General features: G+C 37.1%; 2 protein-coding genes across 2 annotated transcripts; both read left to right on the top strand.

Moving 5' to 3' along the window:
* Positions 1-5,803: 5,803 nt before the first annotated feature.
* Positions 5,804-6,279, top strand: LOC131692736 (probable serine/threonine-protein kinase kinX). The gene is made up of 2 exons (XM_058979957.1): positions 5,804-5,896; positions 5,953-6,279. Exons 1-2 carry the CDS (start codon positions 5,867-5,869, stop codon positions 6,253-6,255), a joined length of 333 nt encoding a protein of 110 aa, XP_058835940.1. The 5' UTR covers positions 5,804-5,866; the 3' UTR covers positions 6,256-6,279.
* A 12,055-nt stretch (positions 6,280-18,334) lies between these two features.
* On the top strand, positions 18,335-18,887 carry LOC131692086 (uncharacterized). Its single transcript, XM_058978938.1, has 2 exons — positions 18,335-18,442; positions 18,501-18,887. The coding sequence occupies exons 1-2, from the start codon at positions 18,413-18,415 to the stop codon at positions 18,825-18,827; spliced, it is 357 nt and encodes a 118-aa protein (XP_058834921.1). The 5' UTR covers positions 18,335-18,412; the 3' UTR covers positions 18,828-18,887.
* Positions 18,888-20,534: the final 1,647 nt, after the last annotated feature.

Here is a 20,534-nt window from a genome sequence, read left to right as displayed (position 1 = left end):
TTATTTGACATTTTCGGACTCACATCCGGCGGAAAAGTCGTTGTTTGAACGCAAGTTTGCAAGCTAAGTTTGAAAGCTACGCCAATGGTTTGGCGAATCTTATCGACAGTGGTAGAACTGGTTCTGGACCACCGAAGTCAGTCGCAGCGCCAGCTCAAGCCAATTCGTCCGCCCATTAATTTCTAGTAATACCGGAATGACCGGGTACCCATAGAAAGTAGATAGCATTTGAAATGCCAAGTTCTTCGATTTGAGTTCGACATGCGGATACGATTACTAATTTAGATCTCGAATCAGCCGAACTAAGCGCTGCAAAACAGAATCGCAAAGATTTCTGCTTGGAATACGGTACAGTATCTACCAAGCGAATGAGATTGGTTTAATCTCATTTCATGACAATAAACACCAGCAACGGCTCGGCCCTCCAACCGTCAGTATAACAAACTACGTATTCTTCAAGTTGTCGCTCCATCCAGCCAGACAGCCATTCCTCGCGAAGAGGAATTCTCACATTGAAAGTTCTAAAAGGAAAACTACATGTGAGTGTAAGGTCACTGAGAGCAAGTGTATACTCATCCCTAGTAACCATTTGGAGCGACAGTCTTGTATGGCTTGTTGCACTATCTCTTGAGTTACTGTTCCAGAGCTCAGTGACCTTAAGACGGTATGCACAAGAAAGTGCTTCTTGTTTCAGAAACACATGTAGTGGTTTTATGTACTAGAGTGCCTCTAGAACAGCAGTAGGTGTTGTCGAGAACGCATCAGTCATTGCCATCAAGACCATCCTCTGAAGATGATTTAACTTTGATTGGATTGTCATAACTTCTCCCTTTTGCCACCAAACAAGGCACCCCTATGCCAGTATTGGTCTAACAATTGTTGTGTAGATCCACTGAATGTACTTGGGTTTGAGTCCCCAAGATTTGCCGAAAGGTTGTCTAGTGTCTACATTGGCTGAAGGCCATCCAAGCTTTCTTGATCATGAAATCGATATGAGCTGTCCAATCAAGTTTTGAGTCAAGAATTACCCCAACGTACTTATCTTGATCTGCGATAATAATTTTATAGTCAAAGAACTGCAATGGATGATCTCCGGTTATAATCCTTCGTAACGAGAAAAGCACCATTGATGTTTTATTTGGATTAACTGATAGTCCAACATGAAGACACCATTGCTCATCAACACATAAGGCTTGTTGCATCAAATCAAATAGTGTGTTAATGCAAATATCGGTGATGATTATATGATAATCATCGGCGAAACCATACGTCGGAAACCCAAGTTCATTAAGTTACCTTTACAAGCCATTGGCGACAAGGTTTCATAGAAGTGGTGACAGCATACCACCTTGAGGGCATCCGCAGACACTCAGTTTCCTTATCTCTACTTGTCTTAACGAGGAGCACAGATGTCGGTTGCTAAGCATTGCGTGTATCCAGTTCGTGATATATGAAGGTACTCCATGATCTCGTGCTGCTTCCAAAATGGATTCGAAAGACACGTTGTCAAAAGCACATTCAATATCGAGAAAAACTCCTAAACTTTGATTGCTTTTGTGAAAAAGCTTTTTCAATGTTGTAGACAACATTGTGTAACAGGGTGGTAGTAGACTTCCCGCGCTGATATGCATGTTGCATTGCACGCAGCGGGTGCTCGCCCAAGCTAACATCCCGAATGTAGTGGTCGATTAAACGTTCCACAGATTTGTGAAGGAAGGAGGTCAGACTAATCTGTCTAAAGCTCTTTGCCTCCTTATAAGTGACGCGGCCACCTTTGGCAATGAATTGTACAGTTATTTCTCGCAACTCTAATGGAATGTATCCTGTTGCAAGACTTCAAGTAAGAACTTTTTTCAAAATATGCTTGCAGTGTTCATATTCTTTCAGTCCTCGGCACGAAGAAACTCCTTGACTTGACGATTCCTGTTTTCAGTTCAGCCTCTTACGACATGGGAGCAGGAACCCAACGGATCAATTCTTGGTTGAGATACTTCAACACGCCTGATGCAACAGGGCCTCCAGGCTGTTTTTTTCTAGAGAAAAATAATAGACTGTTATCAACCTCGTATCAACGTATTTAAATCCAACTATTCAAATTCTCACATAGGAAATTGTAGGGGAATTATGTGTAAAACCGACACACCACAATTTTCCCTTGAAACCAAATTTTTATTCATTTCAAAATGACAGGTTATTATTAGTACGATTGTGTAGAGCATTTGAAAATAAATTGGATTTACATTATTACGTCAAATGTCATAAAAATAAACAAAATATGCATCAGAATGCTGGATTTTGTTAGTAGATTTTAAGGTTTTAACCGAACAAAAGCTTTTCAGATCTTTCCTTTTTAGTACCCATTATTATCAGCCTTTCATATGATCAACTGTCAAAATTCCGCTAGTGGGGTTAAACCGACACCCCTTGGTTAGGGTAAGACCGGTACGCTGGTTAGATGGTTGTGAATGTTTGTGAATGTTTGTGATTCATTACAAAAGACAGCGAATCTTTGTGACACTTCAATTACACTATTATCACACTACGGTAGTAGCAGAAATACATTGAAATATTTTTATTGTCTTTATATCTTATAAATCTATTTTAAAATAAAAATTGGAATTTTTGCTGATCTAATTCTTTTTCTATGTCTGGAATAAGCTCATTAAACCGAATTTCTGGTGTTCTCTTGGTTTATTTTAGATGAACTTTATCACAGTGACATAATGATCTTCTGTATACCCCGGTAGATCGTTGATGATCAGCCCGAAAAATCTAAGTCTGATACGGGTAGCTTTATTCAGTGCTGTGCAATCTCACGATACGATTGTGTTTGAATTGTGATGGTAAATATAAAATAACTGGATCACCACAAAAATGACCGTTATTTCATTTCCATTTTCCTCGCATAGTTTTTCAGTTAACTATCTCTCATAGAATCCGTGCGAGAGAGCGTATTGAAGTGATAGACAGATTGAGTACCATTTACTTTGTATTGGTGTGGTAAACGAAATATTATCAGTCTATTGTATTCAGGCAGCATGCGATGCTTGTTAATTTTCCGTTCACATTTCTGTTTCCTTTATACAAAGCTATTTGTGTACAACTGCCTGGTTGTTAATACTAGCTCGTTATTTGTAATAAGATGACCGTCGTAACCGTATTTATATTGTACATAAAATGATGGTCAGTTTCCATTCCTCTCAGTAATGATTCCAATGAGTGGGAGATTCAGAAGAGAACCGTCTTACTTTTGTCAATTCATTGAAGTGAGAACCGTAACTCAATAAGCATTTCTTACTGTTTTAATTGCTAACCGTTTCATTCTCTTTTGCCTAGTAGGTTTGTCATCTATATACACATTCTTATAATTTTTTCAACACATTGATCTTACCCTATGGCGCATCGATTTTACCCGCAGGGCCTAGGAGAAGTCACTTTGTTTTCCAAGTTTTGCAACCAATAATTTTTAATGAAACTAAATTTTTGAAGTGCTGACAAAGTTAGGCCTTGTTAAGAATTCTACATAGAAGAATTCTGCGCAGAAACCATGATTTTAAAAAAGAAAAAAGAACATCAGTGCTGGGGATAGCCACTTTTTCAAAATCACCATTCCGCTTTGTTAATTGTTTTTCACCAACTACTTTGCATAATTTGTATCGTTATAATCTAATAAATCGACTGATGTTCTTCTTTTAGAGTTTTGAAAAGGTTTTTTATGAATAAACTGGTGGCAAAGCTGAACATAATTTTTCCTACACATACTGCCAAGCGTTCAATTCTTACACATGCTTAAAAAAAGGTTTCTTGAGCCTTAATCTGCAAATGTTTAAGGGTTCTGGTTCATGTTGTGCTCTATAGTTGTAGTTGGGGTAGTTTATTCTTATAATATGAAATGTTCATGAATTAAATGTTATGACTTTAAATAGCGATGGAAAAATAATGGTAAATCATAATGACAAATCAAATCTTTGACTTACACAAATGAAAAAAGGTTTATTATTAGTCTTGTTTTTGCATCAAAATTTAAATGAACAGATCAGAAATTCTTAAAACATTTAAAACATTTCATTTCAACTGTGTAATATGCTCATTATTATACTCCATCATGTCCAGATTCAGTTCAGCCTGTCAGAACTACTTAACCCTTAAATGCGCAAAAAAACAACATTGTAAAAACCATCTCGAAATAATTATAGTAAAGTATTAAAGCTGTGAGACAATCTTCAGAAAATTAAAAAAAAATGATTTGCGCCTTTAAGGGTTAAAACATTTCATTTGAACCATTACGAAGAAGTAATTATTTTTGAACTACGCTATTAAGGTTCAACTGAGAACGATTCAATAAGCAACAATCTTAGAAAACGAAAAAAGCAGTTTTTTCTCACATGGTTCGAAAAATCTTCATGAAAATAAATCAATGTATTCGGGGCATTGGTAGAGTATTACTGATTAATTATCAAGAAGATTTTTCTAACGGTGTGAGAAAAAACTGCTTTTTTCGTTTTCCAAGTTAACCGATTTTCAAGTTTTCTATGTTGAACCTTAAACGGCAATATTGACATTGACTACACCTTAAGTGAAAAATAAATGGAATGTATTATTATTATGTTATACCATTTTATGTTCATCTATTTGAAGAAAGTTCGACAAGTCCATGCAGTCCAAGTTTGACAGACTAGCAGACTTTAAGACGAAAATGCCAAAATCTGCGTTCGGCCTAGTTCCTCATAACCACGAGTCAGCGCATACGACTAAAAAAACGAATACACAATTATAAGAAGCAAACAAGAACATCAGATCGAGCTCTAGTGATGATGACAGATGTATAGGATAAAGTAGAAAATGACCCCCTAGTTTAAATTACGAATTAGGTAAATTATACCCCGTCGATATAATGCATCACAATGCACAGTGGAAAACTGCCACGTAGTTCTAGTTTATTGATTTTTTGTTTATTTTTGACAAAATGATGACGAAAATTAAAGAAAGATATGAAAACTGATGGAAAATATAGAGTGAATCAGTTATGAACTTAAGACGGAGAACTGCAACTAAACAAGTTCATATAAGCATGATCCAACTCATTGCTTTGCTTTCTGCTTTCTAGAAATCTTACTGCTTACTCTAAGCTAGCCCCGGTTTAACGCTAGCTCCACAAATAGAGACACTATTTGTGTACCTGCCTCAGCAAATCCCTAGTCAAGCGTCATGTACCGCAAAAAAGGATTTCATTTTAAGCTGATGAGAATTAGAAAAAATGTAAATGCTGAAACGACGAAACGTAAAAAATGTCAAGAAATCGAAAGAGTTGCAGGAATAAAACAGCGGGTAAAATGTGTTGCAGATTGTAAAAAGAATTTTTAAGAATTTTGTGCTGAACATAAAGAGCAATATAGTAAGAATAAAACAGTATTATTAAAACAAGTAAGTGTTCAAATACTAGAAAAATTAAGATAGGATTTTTAAAAAATCCAAGAATCTAAAATTTTTTGACGACAAACACAAACACAAATCTGTTTTAGTTCTACGTAGTTGTATTTTCTGGTAAAATTTATGTTAAAGAAATTATTCAATACAAAACCCTAAAGCATGCACTGCGCACGTTTTGTGCATCTACAACTGTTCTAATAATGTCACAATTACTCATATATGCGTAACCTCCGTCCTTCTCTACACTGTGTAACCGTCATATCACTGCGCTTCATTTTTAAAATAAACCGAAATACATTGCCGATTACAAGTTTATCAGTAATCATTTGTTGTAAAAGTTCAACCGAAGGAACTATAAAGCATAGAGATTTCGCTGAACACGTTCAGTGCCGTGTCAAATTTCGTTTCTAAGAGTGCGACCAAACATCTGCTCATCATGGGAGCTTCCTCGATTATCCTGTCTACCGTGCGTATTAATTGGTGATTAAGTGATCCTTCATTTTATACGAATCCTTTCGTTAGGTTGTGCTGCTTCTGTGTGTTTCAATGTGGAGCACCGTTGTTTCGTCTCCCGTTGCGGTCAGTGATGTGCAGCAACCGGCGGTAGACGTAGCTCATCATCTGCAGCGACGAGAAGTTATATTCCGGCCACTGTTCGCGTATCGTGATCAGTTGATTGAGAAAAAGCGCATAACGGATGCCAGAGATCAGAACCAGATCGATCAGGCGGAATATGAGCGGCAGATGCAGGCATATGAGCAGCAATTGCAACAGTATGAGCAGCAAATGCAACAGTATCAACAGCAATATGGCAATTCCAAATAAAAGAGTAAATTTAACATGATTAAAGTGGCATTTTTTTCCTGTCTGTTTGTTTATCACTGCTATCTGCCTTAGTAGATCTATCAGGGACCAATATTTTTAGAATATTCTTTCATGAAAATATTTGTAATGAACCGTAGTTTCGAGTACATATCTTTGGTTTGAGGAATAGTTTTGTTTGATATTCGTTATGTCCTGATTTTTTCAAAAATCATTAAAAAAATATGTTTTGCCATGTTTACGAGGTTCTATGAAGGATATAAATACTTTGAAAAAAATTTAAATACAATTTTATTTGTTTCCTAATTGAAAACTTATCTCGAAAGCTCAACGTAGAGGTTAAGTATTTTATACATGGAATGTGTATGCATAGTTTGAGATAATTTTGAATAGCAGTTAACGCCGCAAATCCCGTTTTTACAGAGACGTTCTACAATAAGCTTCGCCACCTAGTTACTTGTCGATATTTTTGCATAGAAAAATTACAGAATTTTATGGATATGATACACTATAATGTACAAAAGTTTTGATCAATTCGCTTCACTCAAATTTCTAAAAAAATTCACAAAAAGTGTTGTTTTAAGCTGAAACCCCTTCCTTATTCCTAACAGTTAAATCGTTACAAATTTTCGTAAAAAATAACAATACAACAGATAATGAAGGAATCAGCCGAAATTAACGGGTTCGATGAATGTTCTGAATAATCGTAGACGCAGAGTTGTGCGAGACAAATTAAAGTCGAAAGCTGATGCGACCCGGTTGAAGATCCTTTGTAGGTCAGTAATGGCTCCGTACTATATTATAATTAGCGCGTCGAAATGGTAATCGGAACATACGATTGTTACGCGTTGTTCGCGGTGCAACATTTATGTTAATTTTTCCAAGATGGCTGAGCAATCCAGATCAGCAACGAACAAAGTCTTTGATGGTTTCCTTTGAACAAGCAAGGTTGCAAATGAATCAATTGGCACCGGCTTCCGTAACTGGGCAGACGGACGGGATCTCCCCACGGCAACCTACGAAGCGCAAAACGTAAAAATCATCGTTGCACGTACTCAATTCTCTCAATGCCGGTATTATAGCTTGGGCTCCAAACTTTACAGCAATACTCCAGGATTGTTCGCGACAAAGAGCAGTACAGCGATTTGAGACAATAAATATCCGTAAATTTTTTGGTAATCCTGAAGATGCATCCCAACATTGGGATGCTTTGCTAACTGTATAGGAGACGTGCGGTTTAAACGTAAGTTACTAATCTAATATCATTCCTAGATCCTTCACGTGACTAAGGCGTTCAATTTCAGTATCCAGTAGACACATATGGTTCGTGTTACACCAGTCAGCGAAGGTTTCAAACTGTCTTTGGAGTAATCTATAATCTTCAGTAGAGCGTATGAGAAGAAACATCTTGAAATCGTCTGCGAATTAAAGGCGTGGAGTCTTCATAACCAGATGGACGTCGTTGAAGTAAAGCAGAAGCATCATTGGTCCCAAGTGACTTCCATGGGGTACTCTTGACGTAGAAGTAAATGTGGGTCCCTGACAATCACCAATGATAACCACTATTTCTCGATCTGTAAGGTAGGATCAAAACAACTGCAACAAACTGCCGTGAATACCAAATCTCTCCATTTTAGCGATTGCTATACATTTACTGGTTCGCTTTATCACGTATGCAAACATAGTGTGTATGCAAAGTTTGAAAGAAATCGGGTAAGTAGTTTTTGAATGTCAGGTAACAGCGCAAATCATGTTTTTTCGGAGACGTTCTACAAAAAGCTTCGTCACCGAGTCGCTTGTCGATATTTTTGCATCAAAAAATTCAGCATATTATTGAAGCTATTAACAATGGAAATCGGTTCAGCTGTTAAAAAATAAAACTTTTGAAAAATCGCGATTTTAAAAAATTTTTACTGTTCCTCCCGCCATGTAACAAATTGTCAAAAATTTGGGGGGGGGGGCTGTTGAAATGTGTGACAATTTGTTACATGGCGGGAGGAAGAGTTAAATTTAGGCATATTTTCAATTTCATCATTAGGGTGCCGCTTTCCACGACGGACCCCCTCTCCTTCCTATTACGTAACAAATTCCATGAATAAATATTTTCGTAAGTGAAAACATGTTACGTAACGTTTTAGCTTACTACCCTTCCTCCATGACACATTTTTAGGGGGTTCCCTAAAACCATTAGGTAATTTATGAATGATCCCTAAAGATGATTCTAGCAAATATTACGAATTTTCCTCGCCAGTAACTAGCACCAACTGGGTGTCTAGTTAGACGATGTATCTAAATAAGTACCCAAATTAACACTAGTTAGAAACTAAAATCCAAAAAATACACGTCTTGCGTTGTTGTGGTGCATTCTACCCCGTTGTTGTAGTGCATTGTGCCCCGTTGTTGTGGTGCATTTTGCCCCCGCACAGGTGCGTTTTGCCCCGCTTATTTTTCAAAAGGTGATTTTTAATGAATTTGAAGAATTGAATTATTTTCATGTTTTTTGAATATTTTGCAATGCGTTATGATTTTGATTACAAAGAAAAATGTTGGCTAAACGATATCAATAATTAAATTCTCCCGCAGGGGTGGGCGTAGCGTAGTTGGTAAATCGATTGCCTTGTACGCAGCGCACCTGGGTTCGAGTCCCGACCCCGCACATAGGGTTAGAAATTTTTCATAAGAGATTTTCCTAACCCGAAGAGGCGAATGACCTTAAGGTTAAAACCTCTATAATCGAAATAAAAAAAAATCTCCCAATTGATGTTTTATAGCTTAGTTATGATCATATTTCCTTAGAGGGTGCGTTTTACCCCATCTTCCCCTTCCAAAAAACAGTTTCGGTTCATATTCCTCGTCAGCAAACAGAACCTTTGTGCTTACTAACGAGACATAAGTATAAGCCAGTTGGGCTCACACAAGACGCGTGGCTTTTTGGATTAAGGTGTCTAACTAGTGCTAATTTGGGTACTAGTTTAGATACATCGTCTAACTAGACACCCAGTTCGTGCTAGTTACTAACGAGGAGAATCCGAAACACTAAAGGAAAAACCATACTTTAGGTAACGTCTTGTGTCCTTATGAACAAAAATTTGGTCGTGTGTAAAATTTTTCCCATTTGGGAATTTTTCCGGTGTTGTTGTTTTGTCCAACTATAACTAGCTAGATTTTTTTTATAAAAACGTTAATTATTTATTGGAGGCGTTTCGAGTTCCTCTTATCAGAATCCGACACTAACTTAGGACTAAGCTAGCGCCGGAATCTGGCGGTGAAAAGATACTTTTATGCCCAAAAACTTTTCTCCACCTAGAAGAAATATAGCATAGTGATAAAAATGTTACCACGATTTTACGTTCTAGGGTTAAATTAACCCTAGAACGTTGCACTTGCGTTTTCCATCCTAGAACGTTGCACTGGGGTATAAATGTACCCCATGCGTTTGATCGCAATTTTCGCAGGTAAAAATGCTAACAAAAGAAATGTATAATACATCATTTTCTTCGTTTTTTAATTGCGAAAACAGCTGTGTCAGTGAAAGTAAAGAATTTATTCAATCAATGATACATAAATTGGTTTGAACAAAATAAAAAGTGAAAAAATCGCGGTTTCGACTTTTTGCCTTTCTCAATAGAAAGGTATTGCAATTGCTCTGAAAACCGACTTTTTAACGGAGGCCCGGAGGGCCGAGTGACATATACCATTCGATTCAGTTCGTCGAGTTCCGCAAATGTCTGTGTGTGTGTATGTATGTGTGTATGTATGTATGTGTGTGTGTATGTGTGTGTGTGTATGTGACCAAAAATGTCACTCATTTTTCTCAGAGATGGCTGAACCGATTTTGACAAACTTAGTCTCAAATGAAAGGTGCAACGTTCCCATAGGCTGCTATTGAATTTCTAATGGATCCGACTTCCGGTTCCGGATTTACAGGGTGATAAGTACGAACACGCAGAAAATGTCGATTTTAATAAATTCTGCAATGAATGTATAAAGGTGAAAATTTTTCCAAAATATGACCACAACTGCTTCGATTTGTAGTATTAGGTCACTAACATCCATTCAAAGTCTATTTGGCCACATTGGCCACCATCCTCGGTTCCGGAAGCCCCGGCGGAAGTATCTAAATTCAGAATAACAGTCACATCGGTTTCTCGGAGATGGCTAGACCGATTCGACTAAACTTGGCCTCAAATGAAAGGTATTGCGTCCCCGTAAATGGCTATTTAATTTCATCCCGATACGACTTCCGGTTCCGGAGTTACAGGTTGTGGCGTGCGATCACATAGCAAATTGTGATTCAAACCGATACTCCGACGAAAGCAAAAAAGGTAAAAATTTCGCTAAAATGTCTCTCAAACAACTTAAATTTGCTGTTCTAGGTCACCGACGGCCAACCAAACTTTCGTTGACTACATTAACCACCATAGACGGTTCCGGAAGTGCCCGGGAAAAGCGGCCATCTTTCATAACTAGCAAACTCATATCAGTTTCTCGGAAATGGTTGGGTCGATTTTCACAAACTTAGTCCCAAATGATAGCTATATTATCCCCACAGATGTCTATAAAATTTCGCACGGATCGCTTGTATGGTTCCGGAAATATAGACTGAACGGTCCGGTCACACATGAAATTCCCATATAAGCCTGAACTCATATTTTTTTTCAAAGGGGGGACCCCATGAAATTTCAGAAATCGAATTCGTATTTTTGATGCCAAACATCTTTAAAATGCATGAAACGTCGAGATTTTATGTTATCTCGAAAAACATTTTTTTTATAAAATCGACTTTTTGGGACTTTGCCGATTTCGCACCTTTTTTCAGTTCAATATTACCGTGGCTGTTTTTTCTTTTTCAAAATTTTAGAACTCGAATAATGATTTATTTTCCTGTATATAGTTGTCATGTGAGGTATAATAATAAAATGTAATATGCATTTAAAAGTTTTTAATGAATATAAACAACGCACACATTCTCGTGATTCATGATTGAGAAAGGCACAATTGCACCGCTAGGTGGATTAAAATAGGTTTTTTTCAACAAAAATTACTATAACTTTGCGAATTTTCAACCAATTTGAAAAAAAATCAAATGATTCTTAAAGTTGAAAGAATGGTCTTGAAACGGTATGAAATGGAATTTCGATATTTTTGAAAAAGTGCAAATATTTTGAAGAGTGAAAGTTTAAAAATCGTGTTTTGGAAAATACCACAGAATGGGGTGGAAATTTAAATGAAAAACCAGTAATACATTAGTAACACGCAACGTTACTATTACAGCAGTTACTGTGCGCAAATTATACTTGCGAGTTATTGCTTTGAAAAACTATAAAAAATAAACATTAAAACAATAAGAATCAGCAAAAATGAGAACGAATTTTTGTTCCGCTTCAAAATTAAATTAAATTAAAGATTAAAAACGTGTCTACTACGTGTTACTTACGTAGAAAAACAACTGATATTTAAACTGGTATTGTCACGAATCACATTTCCACTGACAGCACGAAACCTCAAAAAACACTAACGGCAACCGTACACTGGGGTACAAATGTACCCCACGCTAACTTTGACACCTGCTTCCACAAAGGCTATAAGCAAACTGGCTATACCATCTTTTCCTACTCTTACTAGGAAATTAAATTATGGTTAGGGTCACAGGTCGGTAAATGCCGAATTTTCGTCTTCACACGGTTCCAAAGAAGCCGTGGGGTACATTTTTACCCCAGTGCAACGTTCTAGGGTTAATCGGAGACTTTTTCTATTTCATTTGAATCTCAAATAACTCTGAATATATTCATCACAAAGACTAGGTACCCAAGCAGCACTTGTAACAAGCAACGACAGCGTTTAGTTGCATAAGCAAAGTGTAAAAACACGTGCGTTTTTTGGGTTGCTAAACCAGCGCAATAATGGTTGCCACCTTTATGTAACGAATTATGTTGCTGAAACTGTTAGTCAACAACCGGTGTTGCTCGGGTGGGTTCGACAGAATTTTTGCGATTGATTTTCTGAATCACATGAACTCAGAGGCGACGCGTGGTTCCACCGTCAACCTGTTCAATATATCACGAGGGCCCTCAAAACATCACGAAATAAGCAGCTGATCAGAAACGTCTCTAGTTCGATTCCATTACTTTTCTGATCATATGCTTATTTCGTCGTCGATTCCATCCAACATCTAACGAATAGGACCAATGAATTTGTGACAGAAAACTGTTCGCCGGATCTGAGCAAAACAAATTGGTTGTCAAAACCCATTAATGAGTTGTTCAACAAAAGTCTTGTAGAATGCTCAATTTACCGTAGAACAAGATAACATCAGTAGACATATTTTCAGTATGTAAATGCAAAAAACAAACAATTTCTGTGAAGCAAAAGTAGACAGTTCATTATTATCGTTGAACCAACTAAATACATACGCGCTTACTAGTATGTCCCAAGGGCAGAAACATTTTGCTAGGCTACCCAAGAAAACAAGCGTACAACCGACAGCTACAAACTTATGACGCAATGTGTTTAAAAATTATAAAGCGCTTTCGTTTTGCACACAGCTCCAACGCCCATGTGGACATAGCAACAATGCACGCTGGTTCAATATTTGATTTGAACCGGTGCAAAAGAGAATAGAAAAAGCATACACCCATGACACTCACCCTGCTATTCCATCCATCGCTCATCAAGATGGCTCCATCCAGAGCATGCGGTAAGAGTACGTGCAAGTTTCTGGTTGAACCGGTCATGGCAAAGCAGAAAATCTCTGAATTCTACTCGCTGGAGACGCTGAGTTGGTTTATGGTTCAGATCAAATCTAGAGCTTCTATTCAAAACGACACATCTACAATGAGTGACTCTCTGTGTTTTCTTTCTCTTTCGATTTTTAACGACGTAACTATATCACTTATCACTTATTTCACAGTACAGATCGAAAGACAGTGGTTTTGGCTAGGATATTATGCAAAGAGTTGAGGGATAAATGTTAAAGCGACCGAATTACATATTAACAGAAGAGAAAGTAAACAAAGAGTCACTCATTGTAGGTATGTCGTTTTGAAAAAAATGCTCTAGAAATTGTCAAAATTCAAGGTTTGGGTATTATTACTTTCATTTAAAATAGTTATCGTGCTACTGTTAACTCAAAATGGGTTTCGAGTCGGCTGATCTTGGCAACCTGTTCAATGAACAGGTTGAACGTACCGACGCGTCGCCTCTGCATGAACTTAGTGAAGAAGTAAAAAAATCGATTCAATTCACCTAACAGTGAGATTGGACCATTCTAATATCATTTATCACTTTCTTTTTTGTCTTTTGGCCTATCAATTGCTATTGGTTGACGATAGCTTCAAGATACGTAAATAATTCGCCATTTGTTCGGATCTCGACCAGAAAGGATTTTCTGTGTCCGTATAAGTGTTTAAAGTTTGCATTAGAATATTAAAAGTGTTGCCCAATTAGATTTCTTTAAACTAACAGCTAATTAATGAAACCACCAAACCTTGGTAATTTATTTAGCAAATGGAAATAACACATGATTAGTATCGGATTAGTTCGATCTTACTATTAGGTGAATTAAATGCGTTTCCAAATAATTGTAATTCATGAAATAATTCTGAATAATTCTTTCGAAGATTACAAGTCCCTGCGATGAACAGGTTCTAAGATATTTAGGATTGAGACGCGGCTAGTAGCGATACATTTGCAGTGTTGACAGAATTAATAAATTTCTGCTTCTATCTTAAAGTCTTGAAAACATTTTTATTAAAAACCCTAATATGTTACAGTTTTCGGCAAAGTTATCAATCAAATTTTGGACTACTCTTTTATTGCGTTGGTTTTTTTAGTGAAGATGCAAAAAAGTACATTTTCTATATTAGTTTCCACAAAAACTTGAAACAAAATGCACAGATCCGTGGAATAACCGAAGGCCCTCATTGGCACACTCATTTTGGACCATGAAAAGTAATTTCGATCATTTTAATTTTCTCATAGTGTACCAGTTTCGAAGTGTCCGCATAAACACATCTAGCTGAATCAACCACTATGTTGAATAGTACTCTCCTTATATTATATTTATAATTAGTAAATCAAAGTCAAGTAGTCTACGTTGATGTTTAAAATACCACTCATCCATCGTACACTTTCGTTAGACCTTCCGTCCTCCTACGAGTACTTACGACATCAGCCGTGTATTCTGTATGAATTCGGCAACACTGTTGTGCAACACCACGTTCATTGATAAGCACATGTAGTTTGTTTTGGCGATTTTTTCGTCGTTTCCTTTCAACTAATGTGTTTACGTTTTTTCCCTCATAGACTGTTGCAGCTTCGTGATTATGATTAGAAGCATTGAAGATAATCGTATGTTGCGTTTCGTGGTAGTGATTAATTTGATTTCGTTTTTTTTGCTGTCGCACGTCATCATCTTGATTGACGGTATCATAGGGCACGCTTGGTTTTTTCGACATAAAGGATAACTACATCGAATTACATCGGTGTTAATTTTCCAATCCGCTGTGATTTATACAGACTAACGCATTCCTTCAAACTCATTGTTTGTGGTCCATTTTATATTGTCTACAACACTCCCGACAGATGGCTGTCCGGAGTTCAAGTTGTTTTCAATGAAATAAACTCTCGATAAACGGTTACCCCGAATTTAACCGCCTTAACTTCTAGAACATTTACGTATCTTACAGTCAGTAAACTCAAATATATTCTCAGTCGCATCGCTTGCTGGAGGCGAATCCTGACTAAAAACCCACCCACTACCCAATCCGTGGTATTTACGGGAGTGTCACTGAGTCGAGGCCTTCCGTTAAGTAAGTACCACATCAACAATTCCTTTCTCATATCTAAAGTTACGGTAAAGATGGTCGTGGCCCGCAATGGTGGTTCTCAAGCGAAATTCTCGCTTGGACTGGATCAATTTTTATTCCCAAACAACGCTCCTCAAGTAGTCTGGCTGGAAATGATAGTCATCAGTCTGCAATCTACGAAATATACCGTGCTTACGCAACTACGACGAATTACATCGGTGGTAGAGAATTTCTATGAACCGGAAAAAACTTGGATATGATTTATTTATTCATTCATCTTTGGCGTAAAATGCTACAGACAATTTCTTATTCTAAGTTTCTTAATCTATTTCTGAATACATTTTTGGAGATGCTGAATGTATCCGTAGGTGGTTCGATGTGCAGGAACACGAAGAAATTGATGATTTTGAATCTGGCGGTGTGGGATGTTGAGCAAAAAAATTTTTTTCGGAACACTCCTAATTCAAACGAAAATTGGATGCACAAATGCAAAACATGAGCTTTATCCGATAGCTCAAGTTCACCCAAATGAGGTTTCAAGTAAAAACATAAAATCCAATAAAAAATTCCACAGTAACTCTCCATACCTCAAAACTTATGGTCGCGTAGCTTATTTTATAACAAATAGCTTTGTTGAAGAATGCATATTGGTAGGAAGATCCCCGACAAAGTTATTTAACTTTGAAGAACAACTGATTTTTTTTTGAATTTCCTATTCTAAGCATGTGCGAGAAAGAGAGGCAACACAAGAATATCTTTTTACCGCAAATAACCGGAGAAATTGGCAGTCTTCGGCAATGTTGTTACTTACACCTAAAGCTATATATCTGCAGATTTTGGGATGCACAAGGTGATACTGGCATTTTTTCTGAATTTAATGTTTCTATTGCCAACTTTTCATATATTTTCACATACAAACTTGAAAACTCTTGTGCGTGAACTAGAGTTTTCGGAAAAAGCTCGTATTTGATAAATGGTATCTGAAGCCAATTACCGTTTGATTTAACAGTGTTCCGAAAAAAAGTTACAATTGTTGCCGGTCTAATGTTGATGAATAGTTCATGTAGGAATGCAGGACAATAAATGTTACCGGTTATCAGATCGAATATGAAGAGACGCTGCATTAGATGCTACTTGCGTCGGATGGATTGGCTCGTATTTAGACTGTATCGACGAACAAACCAACTAGGAATAGGAAATGACACTGAGCTTTATTCTAAAATCGATGTTTTTTCATACGATCTACCCAGATCGCTGTTTGACAGCATTACATTTTTTTAGAAAGAAAAAATCGATCTGGCAAAATCAATTTTTATGGTTTTCATATTCTAGAAAAGACGACATTTTTTATTCAATTTTTGAAGGATCGATGTTTTACATTTTTTTATTTTTATAATCTTAAGGGATCATTAATAAATTACGTAACGCAAAAATTGCCCAAAATTGACTCCCCCTCCCTCCATGTAACAAATTGTCACAAATTTCTCCATCCCCCTCCTTTATTACGTAACAAATTCCTAGAAATTTTTTTTTCTTCGGTGAAAACATGTTACGTAACGATCTAGCTCACTCCCCCTTCCCCTATGTCACAACATATCACAACTTGTCGTACCACCCCCCCCCCCCCTAAAAGCGTTACGGAATTTATGAATGGTCCCTAAAATGCCCGTCACTAAAACCAGTCTGCGAAGACTGCGATTGTATTAGAATGTTATTGTTTCTGAATTTTTCTAAAGTATATTTGTTTTTTTTTCGAAAATAATCCTAAAATTTTACTCACGCCATCGATAGAAATCGAGAAATACGTTGTAGAAAACGAATGAAAATCTTAAATTACATATAATATGGACTAAAATAGACAGAACTACTCAGAGGAAATAATGAAAAGTGGCAGTAAAACATGTAACAGTACGAGCATGTTCATCAGCATTTTATTTTATTTAAGTTTTAAAGTAGAACTGAACCAATCACATCCCCAGCAGAGCGTTTTTTAATATTTAAAGCGGTTATATGCCACTATTACTTTGAAACACGTATTGAACTGTGTATTCAGACACTTGGACCCGATAGACTAGGGAAAAATAATTTTGGGTTCAGTAACGCTGAAGATTGACGAGACATAAATTTTATACTAATTAGAACACTCGTTAAAACTGCTGCTGAGGACAGCCAGATCTAGTTTTAAAACATTCCGTTTTATATTATAGAACTGTCATAATTTTGAATCTAGAATTGAATCCTGAAGCATGGCCTAAGATTTCTGTCCTACAATCAAAATCAAATGCAAAAAATCGGATTTTAAAGCAAAATGTGAAACTGTTTTTGTTGTACTTAGTGGTATTCTCTGGCAAAACTAAGCTTGGGGCCATTCATAAATTAAATATCGCAAAAATTGCCCAAAACTAAGTCCGCCACCCCCTCCGGCAATGGACATCTTCGGATCGGTTCACGTCTTGATAGGTTTCGATATTAGCAACAGTTGTGAGTAGACCAATTACACAGCAAAGGTCGGTTAGTGAGCTAGCAACGGGTACAAAGGAGCAAAAATACGAACGCAAAACACAAAGATGGGAAACTTCATCGTCAATGGTTTCTCAGTCGGAGTGGCTGAGAGCTGGCTCACGAAAATTGGTACGGTATCGGGAGAAATACTGCCGCCGAGGAACTCTCAGCAGCTCTCACCTTTTCGATAACAGGCAATTTCTTGAACTGAGCCGATTGGTACACAAAACCGCGGAAAAAAATCTTCAAAGTTGAGGCACGGGCCTGCTATTACTCATCTATGCTGAAGTTATCAGACGTCTCGGATTAAGCGGGACAATTTCGGATTTCAGCAACGTATCCCGGAAAATGCACCACATTTTTCAAAATGCTGATTTTTATTTCAAAATACCACGGGAATATAAATATTGTACAAAGCAGTCATAAAAAGTTTTGAGTGGTGGTAGCATTGAAAAATGTGTAAATTTAGGCATTATATTCCGATTTTAAAGATGTCAACTACTAGTATGAGTCAACTCATGAATCTTTGCGTCATTGTCCAACCAAATATGTGCAGATAACTCGGAAACAACTTCAATAGATTCGCGTCCGCATGCATCCTGAAAACATCTGTCACTTTAATCTACACATAACTACTGCCCTTCTTTCCATTAAATACGGACCGTATCGCCGTGTTTTGTTTATTATAAACCAAAATACTATGACGAAAGCAAGGTTATCAGTAATCATTTGCTGTAAAAGTTCCACCAGATTAAATATAAAGCACAGAGCTTTCGCAGAACACGTCCAGTACCGCGCTAAATCGCTTGATCAGAACGTTTCTAAAGAGTGCGACCAAACGCCTGTTCATCATGGGATCTTCCACGATTAGTCTGTTAACCGTGCGTATCAATTGATGATTATGTGATCCGTTTTATTTTATTCAAATGCTTTCGATAGGTTGTAATGGTTTTGTGCATCTCAATGTGGACCACCGTTGTTTCGTCACCTGTCGCGATCAGTGATGTGCAGCAATCGACTGTAGACGTAGCTCGCCATCTGCAGCGACGATCAATTGTGTTCCGGCCCCTGTTCGTGTATCGTGAACAGGAAATAAAGAAAAAGCGCATACAGGAAGCTAGAGAACAGAAGCAGATTAATCAGCAGGAATATGAGCGGCAGATGCAGGATTACGACAGGCAGATGCAAGAGTATGACAGGCAGATGCAGGAGTATGAGAAACAGATGCAAGAGTATAAGAGGAAACATGGCAACCGCAATAAGTAGTTTCGAACAAAAGTATATTGTTAATGCACCAAATAAAAATGGTGGCTCTAAAATGTATAAGATGGTTTAGGTTTTTCGTCCACCCACCTGTTATGACATCACCCATGTGTATATTTTGTATATTCAGTCCTGCTTATCCAAAAGCTGTCGTTTAATTTCCACCGTGCACTCGTGTATTTCATTCCTAGATTTGTACTCTAAGTCGAAATGTCTTTAGTCAGTTCTGGTGAAGACCTCTGCAATGACAACGATGGACAATATAGAAAAGAGAAGAGTCAAGGGTCAAATAGACCGGAAAGTTGTCATGATCAGTGACGCAAAATTTCATTTTTTATGGCAACTTTCAGTTGAATCTACCGCAACCATCATTCATATTCGAAGCCTCCCTCAATCATTAATTTTCAAGTTTGTAAGAAAATTCGTGCAAAAGCGAACTTATTCGTTTCAAAGAATTTATCAACCGAAGCCTTCATCTGCTGATTACTGAGATATAGCGAAAAACGTGCTGAGAATTTTTTTTTTATTTTTTGCTTCAAATAACTGTGTCTGGGGATTGGCTTAAGTTATCTTGATGTACAAGCTGGTTTATGTGTAAAACTATCTGAGGAACACAATGGCATAATCATTTTCAAAACAAAAACACACGAATTGTGAGAAAAATGCAGTTTAAGTGTTACACTGAAAATAGAGTACATTTGGCAGCACACAGTTACAGCTTTAACTAAAAATAACTATTTCTTCTAGCTTCCCTGACTCATTTCCTTCAAATTGCGTCTCACCGATTGTTTATAGACCAAATGAAGCCAAAGATATGAATAAAAGTTAAAAATTGATGATTTTTTCTATGGAAAATTTTCTATGCTCGATTATGATACGCTATACAAATTTTGTCATCAATGCACACTTATGTCACGTGTGAGTGCGACTTTTGTTTACATTTATAGTAAAAACTCGCAACATAGTCAACCGATCATCCTAATATTTGAGAGATTAATACAGAATAGATAGAAGCATCACTCGTTTTCTTTGAATTGTTTATACCGTCTATAAGTTTCAAGATATTCAATCTCAAGCTTTAAAAATCGTTTTTCTCGAAGTGAGCAAAATGGCGCTTGTCATAAGATAGCACAACAGCGACGAATGGTGTTGAACCAAATAGAACGTCAATTTTGTGTTGAGTCATACAGACCTCGGATAGCACCAAATCGGAGTGACAGCCTGATCACGGTGGCAAAACTCACACAAAGGAGCTGTACATAAAATGGAAGGAAAGGATGACGAAAGTCGCCAAAAACTCGTTATTTGGCAAGCAATCCACGGTCGTGTCAAAATATTCAGCTCTTAATCACATCTGGGATCGCACACACAAATTTATATAGAAGCCTCCAAAAGTGATCACTTTTAGAGCTCTAACGACGGCTCGACACTGTTTTAGCCGGATTAGGCATCTTTCACTACGCCCGGACCATCTTAGACTGGTACAGAAACAATGGTGTTATTTTTATACCACACACCGTGACAACAAAAAAAAATATACGTCGTCATGAAAACTCTTAAAATCCCAATAATGTTTGAAAATGCCTATTGAATGTACGGTTGAAAGTGTCTATTTAAATCGACCTTAAACCAGTTTGAAGGAGTTTGGGGATATTTGAAGAACCATAGACTTTTGATGATAGTTCTACTATTTACTTATTTATTTATTTA

Source organism: Topomyia yanbarensis, chromosome 3, assembly GCF_030247195.1.
Source record: "Topomyia yanbarensis strain Yona2022 chromosome 3, ASM3024719v1, whole genome shotgun sequence".
In the NCBI taxonomy this organism is placed as follows: Eukaryota; Metazoa; Arthropoda; class Insecta; order Diptera; family Culicidae; genus Topomyia; species Topomyia yanbarensis.
Note: the sequence above shows the minus strand (reverse complement) of the source record. Positions and strands in the feature narration are given on the sequence as shown.

Coding starts and splice junctions, on each gene's coding strand:
- LOC131692736 (XM_058979957.1), top strand. CDS start 5,867: ATGGGAGCTTCCTCGATTATCCTGTCTACC. Junction 5,897..5,952: donor CCTCGATTATCCTGTCTACC/GTGCGTATTAAT, acceptor TCCTTTCGTTAG/GTTGTGCTGCTTCTGTGTGT.
- LOC131692086 (XM_058978938.1), top strand. CDS start 18,413: ATGGGATCTTCCACGATTAGTCTGTTAACC. Junction 18,443..18,500: donor CCACGATTAGTCTGTTAACC/GTGCGTATCAAT, acceptor TGCTTTCGATAG/GTTGTAATGGTTTTGTGCAT.